General features: G+C 41.3%; 2 protein-coding genes across 2 annotated transcripts; one reads left to right on the top strand and one right to left on the bottom strand.

Moving 5' to 3' along the window:
* Positions 1-198: 198 nt before the first annotated feature.
* On the bottom strand, positions 199-3,353 carry LOC102721327 (polygalacturonase At1g48100-like). The gene is made up of 8 exons (XM_015840964.2): positions 3,195-3,353; positions 2,936-3,064; positions 2,622-2,792; positions 2,439-2,468; positions 2,102-2,309; positions 1,552-1,633; positions 1,352-1,460; positions 199-744 (listed from the first exon to the last, which is right to left on the bottom strand). Exons 1-8 carry the CDS (start codon positions 3,351-3,353, stop codon positions 340-342), a joined length of 1,293 nt encoding a protein of 430 aa, XP_015696450.2. The 3' UTR covers positions 199-339.
* Positions 3,354-7,130: 3,777 nt separating this feature from the next.
* LOC102721039 (cysteine-rich receptor-like protein kinase 2) lies at positions 7,131-12,252 on the top strand. Its single transcript, XM_040525692.1, has 7 exons — positions 7,131-8,146; positions 9,052-9,177; positions 9,258-9,394; positions 9,653-9,863; positions 10,205-10,439; positions 10,526-10,676; positions 11,410-12,252. The coding sequence occupies exons 1-7, from the start codon at positions 7,387-7,389 to the stop codon at positions 11,734-11,736; spliced, it is 1,947 nt and encodes a 648-aa protein (XP_040381626.1). The 5' UTR covers positions 7,131-7,386; the 3' UTR covers positions 11,737-12,252.
* Positions 12,253-14,794: the final 2,542 nt, after the last annotated feature.

Raw genomic sequence — 14,794 nt, 5'->3', positions numbered from 1 at the left:
TTTTATACATTTTTAATGATTATTTAGATAGCATGTAATAGACGAAAAGCCGACGAGGCGATGTCTCCTCGAGAGCTTAGAATCCACGCTCAATCCGTATCTCTCGTTTGGTATCTTCATGGCTCCTGCTTTCCTGCTTAGCAATGTGATCTGAAATATGATATCGTAGTCACCTTCATGTAATGCTTTGTAGGCTCATTCCCAAATATCACCTTACACATTGAGTGCCAAATTATGGTGTCAAAGTAGCAACAAAACTGTGATTAACAGATCAAATATCTTGCTGAAAACAAGCTCTGGTCAGCGAAGCAGAGACACTTCCTTGCTGGAACAAAGCATTCAGCAAGTGTAGTTAAAAGGCTCGGTGAAGGGCGTCACGAAGCCGTCGCTCCTCTGCAGGCAGCCGATGGCCGCCGGCTCGATCATCCCCGCCGCCTCGCCGTACGACTTCCAGCAGAGCGGCCGCCGCAGGGCGCCTGCGGCGGAGCCGCTCGCCGGCGAGAGGCGGACGTCGGCCATGCTGACGCCCGTGCACGGGCGGGCGTCGCTGCAGGCCAGGTGCACCGGCTGGTACGTGTACGTCCCCACGACGCGCCGGTACGCCACGCCGGTGATCTCCACGGCGTCGGTCCTGTTCCCGCACCGGCCGGCGTCGCAGTAGAACTGGTCGATGGCGATCGGCGTCGCGACGTTCGCCACCCGCACGTTGGAGAAGGTGACGTTCCTCACCGTGCCCTTGCCTCCCTGCGTCATTTTGCTGGATCATTTTCGCAGTGAATTCACAAAAAATATACCCCCTTAACCCCTTTGCTTCTTTATTTAAAGCCGTTAACTTTTGAATTTACGGTTAGCCGTTCAACTTATTTAAAATTTTAAATGTATAAGATTATTAATCATGCTTAAAGTTTCTTTAGTAATAAATCAAAGTATAACAAAATAATTAATAGTTATATAAAATTTTAAATAAAATAAATGATCAAACACAAACGCAAAAGTCAGAGGCGTAAAAAAAAAGCCGAGGGAGTACATCTGAATTTGTAGATTTTTTTTGAAAGAAACCATAGAATTGTTTTGTAAGAAGCTATCGTTCCTTTTTTCTAAAAAAAAACTAGTTGAATGCCTATGCTAGCTACGGATAAAACATTATATATTTGCCCATAATCTTGTAATAGGAAAGAAACATAGTTCCATTTTGCTTTAATTGTTTTTTTAATATTATGAAGCTCAAGGGTAATTTACAAAATTCACAATAGTAGTTGGGGGACTGCCACTTTCTTTTAAAGGAGTACAAAATATAGATATTTGTTTTGAAAGAATTGTAAATCCTCTAAGAATTTGTAGATTGTTCTACCTGCCATGTCTTGATTCTGACCCCATACAAGGCGTTCTCCACGTTGATGTGGTCTGCTAACACATCAGAGACGCATGCCAAGCTGTTATCCTTTCCTAGTCCTCCTAAGCTGCAAACATTCAGACCCAAAAATGACCCCCAAAACACACTAAACAAGATTTCGTCACATTAAAAAACCAAAACGTCATGGTATGACTTACCTGATTCCATGGCCGGGATTGCAGTTGATATTCTTCATGTGAACATTCGAGCATCCTGTTTGTATCGATATGCAGTCATCACCTGCGGTCGTTTTCATCGGGGTTTTTTTTTTATCATACTTGAAAAATATCTTAAAATATCAAAAATTTTAGTATAAATTTTTGATACCTCAAGATACCACACTTTTTACATTGAAAAGGATGGCACATTAAGGTATTTTTTTAAGGATAGTAAAAAAACTCTTTTATCAGACATTCCGATATTGCCATTGCATCTGAATCAGATTCTTGTACTTCTTCAGGTTTCATAATACTTATCTTTTTAACCATAAACGATTTTAAAAATATTTAACTTCGAAGCATGCATAATATATATATATATATATATCTTGAAATGTTCTTCAATACAATTACATATTTATTAATATTTTTATATACATTATAATAGAAATAGTAATTGACGCTAATTATTTTGGAAACCGTATCATTATTCAAAACAACAAGCATTATGAAACTGGAGCGAGTAAGTTTAGTTGTGCAGTTTAATTACCGCAGCCGATGCTGGAGCTCCTGATGTCAACATCCCTGGTGTTCTGGAGATGGATGCCATCGGTGTTGAGGCTGTCGCCGGGGGAAGAAATGGTGATGTTCTTCACCGTGATGCCGCCGGAGCTGTCGAATTTCAGGTGGCACTGTGGGCTGTTGGTCACGCGTATGTTGCGCACGCTCACATTGAAGCTGCTGTAAAACCTTATGAGCTGCAGATTTATTTATTTTTAACAAAAAAGAAATATACAGTGCATGTCATGCTATGTACGTCTGTGTTTCTTCAGAAATTTGGTGCTAGAAAAGGAGATAGTAATTTGTAGTTTGTTGTCTTGTCATACCGTAGGCTTCACTCCCGACACATACCAGTGCTGCAAAAGATAAAAGAAAAGTTATATAGTATGAGATATGCCAAATATTAATTTTGTGCTATCTCATTCTCAATGCTTGTAAAAACATTTCTCCAGTATATCTATCCTGGATGTTGAAAGCATTGAAGCTTCACTTGAAACCCAATTCCAAACCTGAGAAACATTAGCCGGTGAATGATTTGTCAGTGAAGTACTCTGGCCATCAACAGTGCCAGTGCCTTGGATGGTGAAACCATTCAGCCACTTGAAGTTGAGCCACTGCAGAGGCCTCCTGGCCCTTGGCCAGTAACCCATACCTGGAGGAGCCAACACATCACCATCTATCTGCAAGGATTACAAAAAAACACACATTGCTCAATTACAGTAGTATCTAATTAACCATAAGAAAAGTGATTTTTTTTTTTGCAAGAGGAAAACACAGGAGTAAAAATGCAGGATTTTGATGCAGGAAAACTAGCAGCAGCAACCTGGAGTGTGAGTTTTGTGTTGCAGGGGCCCTGGAGAGTGACCGGTGAGAACAAGAACCTGTGTCCCGATGGCAGCAGCACGGTTGCTCGAGGAATTCGGCATGCCACTCTCCATGCTCTTACAAGTGCCTGCAGGCAGGCAACCGAATTGCCATAACCCAAAAAAAAAAAGAACTGAATTTCAGATCATGCACGACGACAGTGTCAGTGTCAGTGTCCATGCAGCAACTTAACGACGAAAGAAGCATTATTACATTACCTCTGAATCGTCGGCGACACCATTCCCGACGGCTCCGAACGACGAGACGCTCACCGTCGTTCTGCCGCCGCCGGCCGACCTCGCCGCCGGCGCCGCCAGGCAAAGCGTCAGCATTGCACCGGCGGCGACCAACACGCCGGCCGGTGAGAAGCGGCGCATCTTCTCCATAGGCTAACCACCGCTGCTGCTCTTACAGGTTCGATCGATCTGCTGCTCTGAGCTCAACAATATACATACATATTACTCCTCAAGCTCATGGCAGCCATGATGCAAAAGTTGGGAGAAGATAACAAACACGAGAAAAGAAGGAGAAGATCAAATTAACTTTGAAGAGAAATTGTGTCGCATGCATGCGTTCTCCTCTGATTTACAAGCATGCATGCGATTGGGTTCATTAGACAAATACTAGGTACCATACTGCCATCAGCTTTGGCACCTGCAAAGAAATTAAGAAATATAATAATATAATTAACCGCATGTTGTGTCAAGTGATCTGCTTGATTAGTTGGTTATTAAAAACGATTTCGCATGTATGTCAGCAGCGATGGGCCTCATGTGTGAGAGATGCTGGTGAGCAAAAAGGGATTAGTAGCAGATTGGGAGCAGAAAGATGCATCGGGAGTTGCGAAAAGAGACTCAGTATGTATGCACCAAATATGATATACAATTAATCACGCAGAGGAAAAGAGACTCAGATTCGTTTTCTTTAAACACATTAAAACGCAGACGCTTACAACGCACGCACACTCTCCCTGAGAAGGCACGTACGCAAATCCTACTCCTACGAACACCTCCGAAGACTGCCGGCAAACTCCAGAATAATGAAGTCACCACAGGCACTTTGCTAACGACGTCGTCTTCCACTGCAAGCACAAAGTTGTTAGAATCCTGAAAAATTCTACTAAGCCCTTTATAACCACTAGGCTACAGGCCCATAAAAAAAAAGAATCTATCTTGAGAAAGCTATACTGTGGCTTGTAATTAGTAACGTCTTTGGGTGTCAGTTTCTGTTACCAGTGGCATGCCTATTTCAGCGGTATTGCATCCTTATCTTTCCGCTTTATCGTTATTTTTATCAGCTAAAATTTAAATTTTTAATCTCAAGTTTAGAGTTGATTTTGATATTTTTTTATTATATTTTACTTTTTAACCTTTGTTTTTTAAATTATTAAGAACACATATATAAAAGTTTTATTTAAGAATTAATTTTCGTTTATAAATATACCTTTTCACCTTTGACCACAATTTAAGTCCCTCTTGTTCTTCATGAGCAACCAAGCTGACCTTCTGCATGAGAGATATTTTACTCAATCCATTTCAAGTGTGTATTATTTCACTAGGACAAGTGTTTGATTAATATTACTTTATTAATATATTAGTTATGTGATACAGGATGTGTTCTGTAGAGGGGTAGATACTTTAATTTACTTGGCACGAAAAAGATAGTAATAGATTAATACATGATTAATTAATATTAATTATCAAAAATATAAAGTAGATTAATATGATTTTAAAATAACTTTTCTATAGAAAATTTTTATAAAAAATACACTGTTTAGCAATTCGAGAAGCGTGCACGCGGAAAACGAGTAGATTAAGTTATCTTGACTTAGTAGCGAACGCGGCCACAAAAGTATAATGTATTTTCAGTATCAATTTTGTGTCATACAAATTATATCCTAGCAAAGTAATCTTTGATCGGACTTCTGTCCTAACAAAATAAAATAAACCATTTATTTTGAAATTATAGTATTAGAGAAAGATTAATTAAGTGTTTAATATTAGATAGTTAAACAAATGTATTTTTTAACAAACCTATACATAAGTATTTTTAATAAATTATATCGTTTAGTAGTCTCTGGAAAGTATGGCCACGATGATTCAATCACGCGCAATAATCTCCACAATGTTCAGCTTGGCACGCGTCCGTCTCAAATCCATCTCACTTTCCCGTTTTTTCCGCCTTATTCATTGGATTATGGTTGAGATCTCCACGCTTCTAAATACCATCTACTCAAATATGGTATTTTGGCAAGTCTCAAAAAATTATGGAACAAAATCTACTCTTTATCCAATAGTTTGGGATAAATTATTTGATAAAAGCAACAGTTGGTCCGCAATCTGTTATTTTTTCCGTGGAAGTTCAAAAGATCTCCCGGTTCTTTTGAGGATCTGAGTAGAATAGCGCTTTGACGGTATAGTAATGTGTTTTCTTTTTTCTTTTTGCCGCGCAGGAGTTGCGATCTCGGCGATGGATCAGTGTGGTGAGGGAGGTCTGCAGATTGCGATGGTCAGTGAGTGGTGCTCCTCCTCTTCCTCTGGCGTAGGCTTATTAATGGGTTGGATAGAAATGGGTTAAACGGGTTGGGTTTTAATTTGGATAGTCTTTGGTTGGATGCAAATGGATTATTACTCCAAAAAGTTTAGATTGGATTGGGTTATAAAGATAAATGAATTGGTATGGACTGGATTTGGTTAGGTGATTTCAGGTTTTAAATGGACTTAACCCGTAGAGGACAAATGAATCCTTTAATTGGGTACCTAATATATAAGAGAATAGACATACGTGATACCCACATGTAGAAAATGATCAAAATTTGCACAAAGTTGTTTTTATACATAATAAATCATCTCACCAAATTTTCAGTCAAATTTGATAAATTTTTATAGCGTTAACGTGAGTTTTAAAATTTTAGGTCGAGTTTATACATACCAAATGGGCGCATCCATTCTGCTAGAGTGAGTTGGATCCATTTTAAGCAAATGGTTTGGTGCAGGTTAGACTAGAATTAAGGTTGGATTGGATCCCAATGAAAAATAATTGGTGCAGATTGGTTTGGTAGACTAATTAGTAAATTGATGGATTGAGGTGGATTTGGATTGGATTGAAATCCATTGGTAGGCTTACTCTGGCGGCGGCGGGGTGGCGGATGGGTGCATTGCCGGGGTGTCGGTGGAGCCCGCCGGGACCGTCGGCAAGAGGGCGGATGGTCATGTGGGTTGGCAAAGATCATCGGCTATGATCAATTGGTAGTCAAATAAAATCTATAAAAAATCTTGCTTAATTTACTGGGAATAATCTTAGAAGATCGGACCAAACTGAGACTGTTCAAGACAATCACCGCACCCGCCCTCGTGTCTGTAGCTCGTGCCCTCGCCGTAGCCTCCGTTGTTCCCACGACGGACTCCAACATTACCTCCTCCTTGCTGCCGCCTCCACCGCTCCTCCAGCCGACACAGGCGATACCGATGTTGTCTTCGTCGATCCCGCAGCAACATCTGTCGTTCGCCGCCGCAAAGGGGAAGCAGCGGCACCGATGTACGCCGCCGATAGATGAAAGTAGTGGCCTCTCCTCGTTGGTTATGTGTTAGAAGAGAGATGAGGCATCCTCTCGTTGGTGGAGGAAAGCGGCGGCCTCTCCTGGACTGGTCAATGATACAAGGAGTAGTAGCTCTAGGGGCACTTTCGTCAATCAATGTGTGAAAAGAAGGATAAAATTGAGGCAAGTTAGATTTGTTTAGTTCCCAAAAACATCACATCGAATTTTTGGATATTTAAATAGAGCATTAAACATAAGTGAAAAAACTAATTGCACAGTTATGGGAGAAATCTTGAGACGAATTTTTTAAGCTTAATTAGTCCACGATTAGCCATAAGTGCTGCAGTAACCAATATGTGCTAATGACAGCTTAATTAGGCTCAAAAAATTCGTCTCGTGGTTTCCAGCCGAGCTGTGAAATTCGTTTTTTTCATTCATGTCTGAAAACGGCTTCCGATATTCGGTCCGATGTGACTCATTTTCTGAAAAATTTTGCCATCTACCAGGGCCTTAGCAAAACAAACGGTAAGAATTCGGAGTGGTATTTTAAGGTTGCCATCGCGTGAAGCAGTATTTCGACAAACCATTTCTCGGGATTGACTCCATGTTCTTCCGCGACAATATCTCTGTTTCCGGCAACGTCTCGCTCGGTCGCCGCCTACATAGCCCTCGCCCCCTCTACCGTCCTACGCTATCATTTTCGCCGCCGCTCATTTATTGGCCCGCCGCCGCCGTCGGTCGCCATCGCTCCACCGGCCCCCCTCGCTGACCTTCGCTGCACAATCCGGCCGAGAGACGTCTCTCTCCGGTGCGCGCGGTCATATACCCAAGTACCCAACTATAGTAGGCGTGCAGTTACAGAGCGGGTAAGGATGGCCGCGCTCGCTGCCCTGGTGCTTCTCCTGGCGGCGTGCGGCGGCGCCGAGGGGGACCCGCGGACGTCGGTGGCGGGGCAGGCGTGCGCGCCGGGCGGCGCGGTGTCGGGCCCGGCGCTGGCGGTCAACTTCGTGCCGGCGATGGACGACCTCAACAGCAACGTCAGCGCCAACGGCTTCGGCACGTCGGCGGTGGGGTCAGCGGGGCCCAACGCCGTCTTCGGCCTCGGCCAGTGCCTCCGCGACCTCTCCCGCGTCGACTGCAAGCTCTGCTTCGCCGAGGTCAGGTCCCTCCTCCCCAAGTGCTACCCGCGCGCCGGCGGGAGGCTCTACCTCGACGGCTGCTTCGGCCGCTACGCCAACTACTCCTTCTTCGCCGAGGCCGTCGGTCCCGACGACGCCGTCAGGTGCGGCGGCGACGGGGCGGGCAACTACACCGGCCCAAGCCCGCGCGGGTTCGCCGACGCGGTGCGCGCCGCGCTCGCCAACGTCACCGCCGTCGCCGCGGCGCCGGGAGGCAACGGGTACGCGGTGGGCTCAGCGGCCGTCGGCGGCGCGGCGGCGTTCGCGCTCGCGCAGTGCTGGGGGAGCCTCAACGACACGGCCTGCGGCCAGTGCCTCCGCGCCGCGGCGGGCGCAGCGGCCGGGTGCGCGCCGGCGGCCACGGAGGGGCGCGCGCTCTACACCGGCTGCTACCTGCGCTACTCCACGCGGCTCTTCTGGAATCTCAACGCCACAACTGGGTCGGGATCATCAAGTAATGCACCGCAATTCGATTCGATTTCAAATTCCTTTTTTTTTTCATTCAATTCTTTCCATTTCGATTTCGATTTCGGAAGGTCACAGTGTCACACTGTTCAAGCGCTTTAGCTTCTACATGCCACATTGGCTTCGAAAAAGATGGCTCAGACGACATAATTGACTTCTCTGGTTGCCACTTTGCAGCATTCTTGAACTTGAATTTCACCTCGACGCCACCCAATCTTGACAATTCCCAGCGGCTTACAGTGTTAAATTAGTAGTAAAAGGGAATGTTTGACTAAAGTGTAGGAACAAATATCTGTATGCTCACTTTGTTGACTGAATACTCTAGGATTGTCTAAAGCTAAACAGAATTTTCTTTGACGTCTAGAATTCATTAGCGCGCAGGTTTGTCCGATGTCAAAACCGGCAGTATCAGTTATCAAAACCAGGAACAAACCAACCGGTTTTTGGTCAGTTTGACCTCACCTAATCATTTGCTAGGTTCTCTCGATGGAACTGTCAAAAAATTCGTAGATTTCATTTAAGTCATATACAGACATACAGAGCTGGATAAAAAAACACAAATTTATATGAAAAGTGCATAGGTATTAAAAATCTCGTCCGCTATGATTCTTCATCTGTTTGCATGTTGGTTTCCTGGATCATTAGAAAAGGAATATTTGCTTTTGAGTCTCTATTAATACTCCACCATTTTGTGCTGTTGTTTTATAATCTGCTACATGGAGCACCCATGAATGATTCAGGTTTGTGTTATCAGCTTTTATTTTTTTCCGAAATGTTCCTTGGATAGCTTAATTTGACCAAAACACACCAAATAACTGCTCCGGTTCTCCGTGTACTGATCGAGTCATTCTTTTTTGTTCTTCCATTAATAATTATCTCCCCTCAAATGTGCAGGAAACAATGACGTTGTTTGGATAGTGTTGGGTTCTATCCTTGGTGCTTTTGTTATTGTTTTGATTATTTTTCTGGCCTGGAAGAAGAAGATATTTAAGAACAAGAAAAGGTCCAAGTCATTCATAGGTTAGTGTGTCAGATTGAAACATGCATAATTTTGAAGTGGCATTCTTCTTCATACCTGCCATATTTATAATGAACTACAGATATTTATGGAGATGGAGTTCCTGTCAGAATTGCACAATCTAGTTTAAATTTCAAATATGAAGAGTTAAAGAAAGCAACAAACTATTTTGATCCAGCAAACAAACTTGGTCAAGGGACCTACGGAGCAGTATACAAGGTACAATAAAAAACTATTACTACCTCCGTTTCATATTGTAAGATTTTCTACTCTTATCTAGAATCATCAATTGATTAATGTATATAATTTATATATATGTCTAGATTTATTAGCATCCATACGAATCTAGCCAAGGCTAGAAAGACTTATGTTGTGAAACGGAGGAAGTAAAAAGTACCTTTTGGATTTACTAATGGGGAGAAATGATACCGGAATTTTCGTAGTTCCACATACTGATACATCTGACATTCTCTGTAGGCTGTTCTTTTGGATGGAAAAGAAGTTGCTGTGAAGAGGCTATTCTTAAATAGAAGGGAGTGGGTTGATCAGTTTTTCAATGAAGTTGAACTCATAAGTCAAGTTCGTCATAAAAATCTAGTAAAGCTGCTTGGTTGCAGCGTAAATGGTCCAGAGAGCTTGCTTGTTTATGAATACTACTTCAACAAGAGCCTTGATCTTTTTTTATTTAGTAAGTCTCTTGCTTGATGCTGTTTCTTATATTTGGAGCTTCATTTTCCATATATGTGCTTGCATTCTTTTGAGAATGTAAAAAACTGAATGCAAAAGTAATTGCTTTTATCCTGTATGGTTGTTTCTATTGAGATGATTAGATCTTCATTATTCAGTCTGTTTACCGTCCTATCCATTGTATTTCAACTATCGTCTGTAATTTATCATACATAAATTTCATGGAAAATGCACTCTTGTTCTTGCACCAAATACAGAATAATAAGATATTTGCTTTCACTTAAAATCTGAGTGGGTATTTTATAAATTATGATAATTAATTTTCTTATCGTGTGCACCCAGATGCAAGTCGTAGCAGACATTTAACCTGGAATTTGAGGGTTGATATAATTCAAGGCATAGCGGAGGGACTTTCTTATCTCCATGAGGAGTCAGAAACAAGGATTATCCACAGAGATATCAAAGCTAGTAATATTTTATTAGATGATAAGTTCAAGCCCAAGATAACGGATTTTGGCCTTGCAAGAGCTTTTGCAGAGGACAGAACTCATCTCACCACGGGTGTTGCTGGAACACTGTGAGCCTAGTTTTTCATATTCTTGCCCAGCTTTGTATCTTAATAAATTTTTAAGCTCACTCAAGAAGATTGTTGGCTTGTTGCAGAGGCTACATGGCTCCTGAATATTTGGCTCATGGCCATCTTACGGAGAAGGCTGATGTCTACAGCTATGGCATTCTGGTTCTTGAGCTTGTAACAGGGCAAAGATGTAGCGGTTCGATTGGCTCACATGGAGGTCACATGTTGTTAACAAAGGTACTGTCTCTTTCTAACCATATTGTTTTAACTTCTTATTCAGGTCTGGAAAACATGATGCTATTGGTATTCAATGTCACTGTTTTTTTTTGGATTAATATGGATATCAAGGTTGAAACGGTAACTGTGGAATGAATCAATACAGAAATACACTTAGCATTCAACTTGCTGTTTTTCAGCTCCTCAATAAAATGTTTGAAAAATTGGTAAATGTGGCAAAATCCACAACAGAATCATGTTTAGAACTGAGGGATCAACTGCACTAGAAGAACCAGACAACTAAGAAATGTAGGTGCATGTAGTCTACTACTTTAGTGAAAACTAGCAACACAGCCATCACTAATGCTGGCCTCTTGACTTTTTTTTTGCCGGGTTGGCCGAAAAGGAGGCCAACCAAATTTCATTAAGCTTTAGAATGTACAGTCATTGCATGACATTATAGGCAGATTAGGGGGGGGGGGGCGCGCAGGCCGCCCAGCAAACTACCTCATGCGGACTACTCGCGGCATTCGCGCAAGACTCCCGCAAAACGCCATTCTGCAATTTCCTCTTTGATTTGCTGCACCAGTTGCGCCGGCGACTTGCTGCACTGATTAAAAACCCTGGCCTCTTGACTTTTTCAATGTTCTTTTTTGGGTGACATTGGCAAGTTCATTTTTATCTTTTAATTTCTGTCGGTCATAAGCTACCATATTGCAATATGTTTAATGTGAGTATCTTCTTCACATTCAAGGTATGGAACCACTACAAGAACAGCACGATAGAAATAATCGCTGACCGGAGCATGTATGACGATACTATCAGGGATGAGTTCATTCATGTCCTGCAGATTGGACTGTCATGCACCCAAGCGAACCCTGGCGACAGGCCTACAATGACAAAGGTTGTAGAGTTGCTGAGAAGCCACAGGCATGATGTGGAGATTATCTTGAGTGACCCTCCATTTTTGGATGTCGAGGTCTTTGAGGACATCAAAAAAGCTGAGCAGTCACGGTTGTTGTCCACGCATTCTGCCCTTTCACTATCAGGTTCATCTCGGTCCTACCAAAGTGGAAGATAAACTCACCTTCTGTCTTTTTATTAAAATTCCTAGGAATATATCAGCACGAATTAAAGCTTTGTGTGATCCAAAGTTCTCGATATTAGTAGTGGATACAATCTTCAAAAATGTTTTATTGCCATACTTGTACATAGTTTACAAATAGATCCCTATATAGGTTTTCAGTCATTTGCAGATATTTGTAAATCTGTGATGTGCTAATGAATGAACTCACAAATGAATAATGAAGTTGGTGTTCTTGGCTTTGCTTTTAGGAAAAGAAGTAGATGAAGAACCCAATCTGGCTTAATTTGTGTGTAAGATATTACTGTTAAAGTAGCAGAAGACTCGCAGCTATACATGGTGTCTTTGTTTCTGAATATCACTGTAGCTGTATTTTGCCGAGACCGGCACACTCTGTTGTATTGGTCCTAAACACACAGTTCATTTGGATGAACCGTGCGTTCTGCTGTAAGTGATTCAACAATGGAACATGAAACCTTGCAGCAAACAATCTCTGTTTTTTTTTTTTTGGCAAAAATCACAAATAATTGACCTGCTTGGAACAATTGGGAGCACTCGAGCTGACACATAAGGCATATGATTCAGTGATTCGTAAGGATGTGACTAAGGGTGTGTTTGCTTGCTGCTCTCAAAATCTCGCCTGGCTCAGGCATCTGATTTCGGTTCGTTTGTGGTCGGATCGACCTGCATGAGCAAGGGGTTCCAGGCCAGGGCAGCAATCAAACACCCCCTTAAGCCAGGTGAAGATAACTTCAGGTAATGGAAAGCTAAAGAGCATACCAATCGATCTAGCAACTCATCATTACCTGGTTGGATACAGGTTCCTGCAAGTGTTTTACTAGGTTTCTCACATCTTCTCTACATGGTTGTTCGAGAACATCTAAGCACTTAATTTTAGAGTTGATTGTAGGATTTTTTTTTCATCTAGTCTAGTCTCTATCTTTATTTTTAAAACCATAAATAGAATAGATATAAAAGTTTTGGGTACTTTTATAGTCTTTTTTTTTTGAGGAACTACTTTTATAGTCCTTGAGATGTTCTGGATGTTATGGTCCAAAATTTGGTATCTCTAGTTACTAAAATTTTTTAGATATACTACTAGTGCTTTCCTAAGTATCGTAAAAATATAAAAGTTTTACCTATAAGTTATTTTAAGCAACATTGATTTGAAGATATATGGTTCTTAAGGGACCTAATCGCTCTAATCACCACCATGAAAGATTGGCCTTAATTTTGCTCTTTGATCTTATATGCATGAATCATGCATATAATATCAAACAAAGGCGATAGGCGGTGGACAGAACCCTCTAGAACGTTCTAGAATCTTGAACACCCCTCTCCCGTTGGTTTGAGCCCACGATCTTAGGCTTCTTCTTCGCCGCCGGAAGCGTCTTCTCCGGCGCCGGCGCGTCGAGGAGTCCAAGGTCCTCTACCCGACAGATCGTCATGTCCACGAATACCTTCCTCGGCGCCCACTGCTCGAAGTCGTGGTCGAAGCTCATGGCGTGGCTCGCCGCCGAGCACAGCAGGAGCAGCTCGCGCCAGAATCCCCCGGCTGCGGGTCGACTGCGACTTCTGCGGCAGCGGCGGCGCCGCCATCCTCAAGCTTGTCCGCATCTTCTTCTTGGCGCGGCCCGTCTCTCTCGTACGTTACACCGGCGGTTCGCTGAATCCTCGCCGTTGCAGAGCACGAACGGTTGCGATTGTACGAGCTTGTGCTGATGGGTTGGTTTGATCCCATGTGCGACGAGAAGCTTTGGTTCAATTCGGTTGCTATAGTTACGCGAATCACGGTATGCAATAAAATACTTTTTATTAAGCTAGTTTCCTTTTTATACATTGCTATGCATTAAAGTTTTCTTTAATAAATACTAAGAGCCGACTCTAAGCCGTTGCCATGCATGGCAACAGCTTTTCTCTCTCCTTCTCTCTTTCCTCCACGTCACCAAATTTACTTACGTAGTGACTAAGAGAGTCAGCTTATAAGCACCTTTGTACGGGCCCTCATTCGCTAAATCTGTCACGGTCTCTTTCTAAAATTTTATACCAAAGATTAATAAAAAATAGGCTAAAGCTCTATCTAGTTTATTTATCGTAAAATCTAAATGGTGTACGAGCATGATTTAGCCTTAACGAGCGACGAACCCTTGGCTGTCCGATCTTGAGCGAGAGGCCAGACCAGCAAAATAAGAAAGCAACCTATCTAGTCAGAAGACCGAGGCTATTCAACCAACCTAAAAATCCTCCTATGCTCCAAATACAATTTTCTCTTAAACTACTTATCCGAACAACGATCCGAGTACGCTGTTGTGTTTGTAACAATTAAACTTTATAACAAGATCTCATATGATTATATTTTGATGAAAAAATTATAAATTCCTTTTACAATATATCCAAATTACTTTTTAGATTTCGTTAAATTATATTTTAGACATATAAAAATAAATTTAATACAACATAAAAGTAATTTACATATATTATAGAAGTAAATTAAAACAAAAAGAAATTAACTTGTCATGATATAAGAAGTAATCCATTATGGGGTTACCATGATATATTGATTAAATCTAATTTTTAGATAGATTTATGGTTTTACCTGCGTAACATATTTTTTAATGTCGTAACAAGTTAATTTACTTTTATTTTAAGTTACTTCTTAAATTTAATATAACATAAAATTAATTTACATATATTATAGAAGTAACTTAAAACAAAAAGAAAGTAACTTGTCATGACATTAGAAGTAAACCAGTTGTGGGGTAACTATGATATATTAATTAAATCTAATTTTTAGATAGACTTATGTTTTTACCTCCATAATAGATTTCTTTTAATACCGTAACAAGTTACTTTACTTTTATTTTAAGTTACATGTATAATAAATATAAATAGTTTTCAGGCTTTACTAAATTTACTTTTATGACTATGAAGTAATTTAATGGAATCTAAAAGTAATTTAGGTATATTATAAAAGTAATTTGTATTTTTCATAAAAACATAATCATGTGAGATCTTGTTATAAATATTTAATTGTTAGGTGTAATCGGATCATAAA

This window comes from Oryza brachyantha, chromosome 1, assembly GCF_000231095.2.
Source record: "Oryza brachyantha chromosome 1, ObraRS2, whole genome shotgun sequence".
Classification (NCBI taxonomy): domain Eukaryota; kingdom Viridiplantae; phylum Streptophyta; class Magnoliopsida; order Poales; family Poaceae; genus Oryza; species Oryza brachyantha.
The sequence above is the reverse complement of the archived record's forward strand: the minus strand, read 5'-3'. Positions and strand labels throughout refer to the sequence as shown.

Excerpts from the sequence above, each read along its gene's own strand:
- LOC102721327 (XM_015840964.2), bottom strand. The coding sequence starts at position 3,353 with ATGCGCCGCTTCTCACCGGCCGGCGTGTTGGTCGCCGCCGGTGCAATG. Across the intron at positions 2,793-2,935 it reads ACACAAAACTCACACTCCAG|ATAGATGGTGATGTGTTGGC; the intron begins GTTGCTGCTGCT and ends TAATCCTTGCAG. Across the intron at positions 745-1,351 it reads TCAGAATCAAGACATGGCAG|GGAGGCAAGGGCACGGTGAG; the intron begins GTAGAACAATCT and ends AAAATGACGCAG.
- LOC102721039 (XM_040525692.1), top strand. The coding sequence starts at position 7,387 with ATGGCCGCGCTCGCTGCCCTGGTGCTTCTCCTGGCGGCGTGCGGCGGC. Across the intron at positions 9,395-9,652 it reads CCTACGGAGCAGTATACAAG|GCTGTTCTTTTGGATGGAAA; the intron begins GTACAATAAAAA and ends CATTCTCTGTAG. Across the intron at positions 10,677-11,409 it reads GTCACATGTTGTTAACAAAG|GTATGGAACCACTACAAGAA; the intron begins GTACTGTCTCTT and ends TTCACATTCAAG.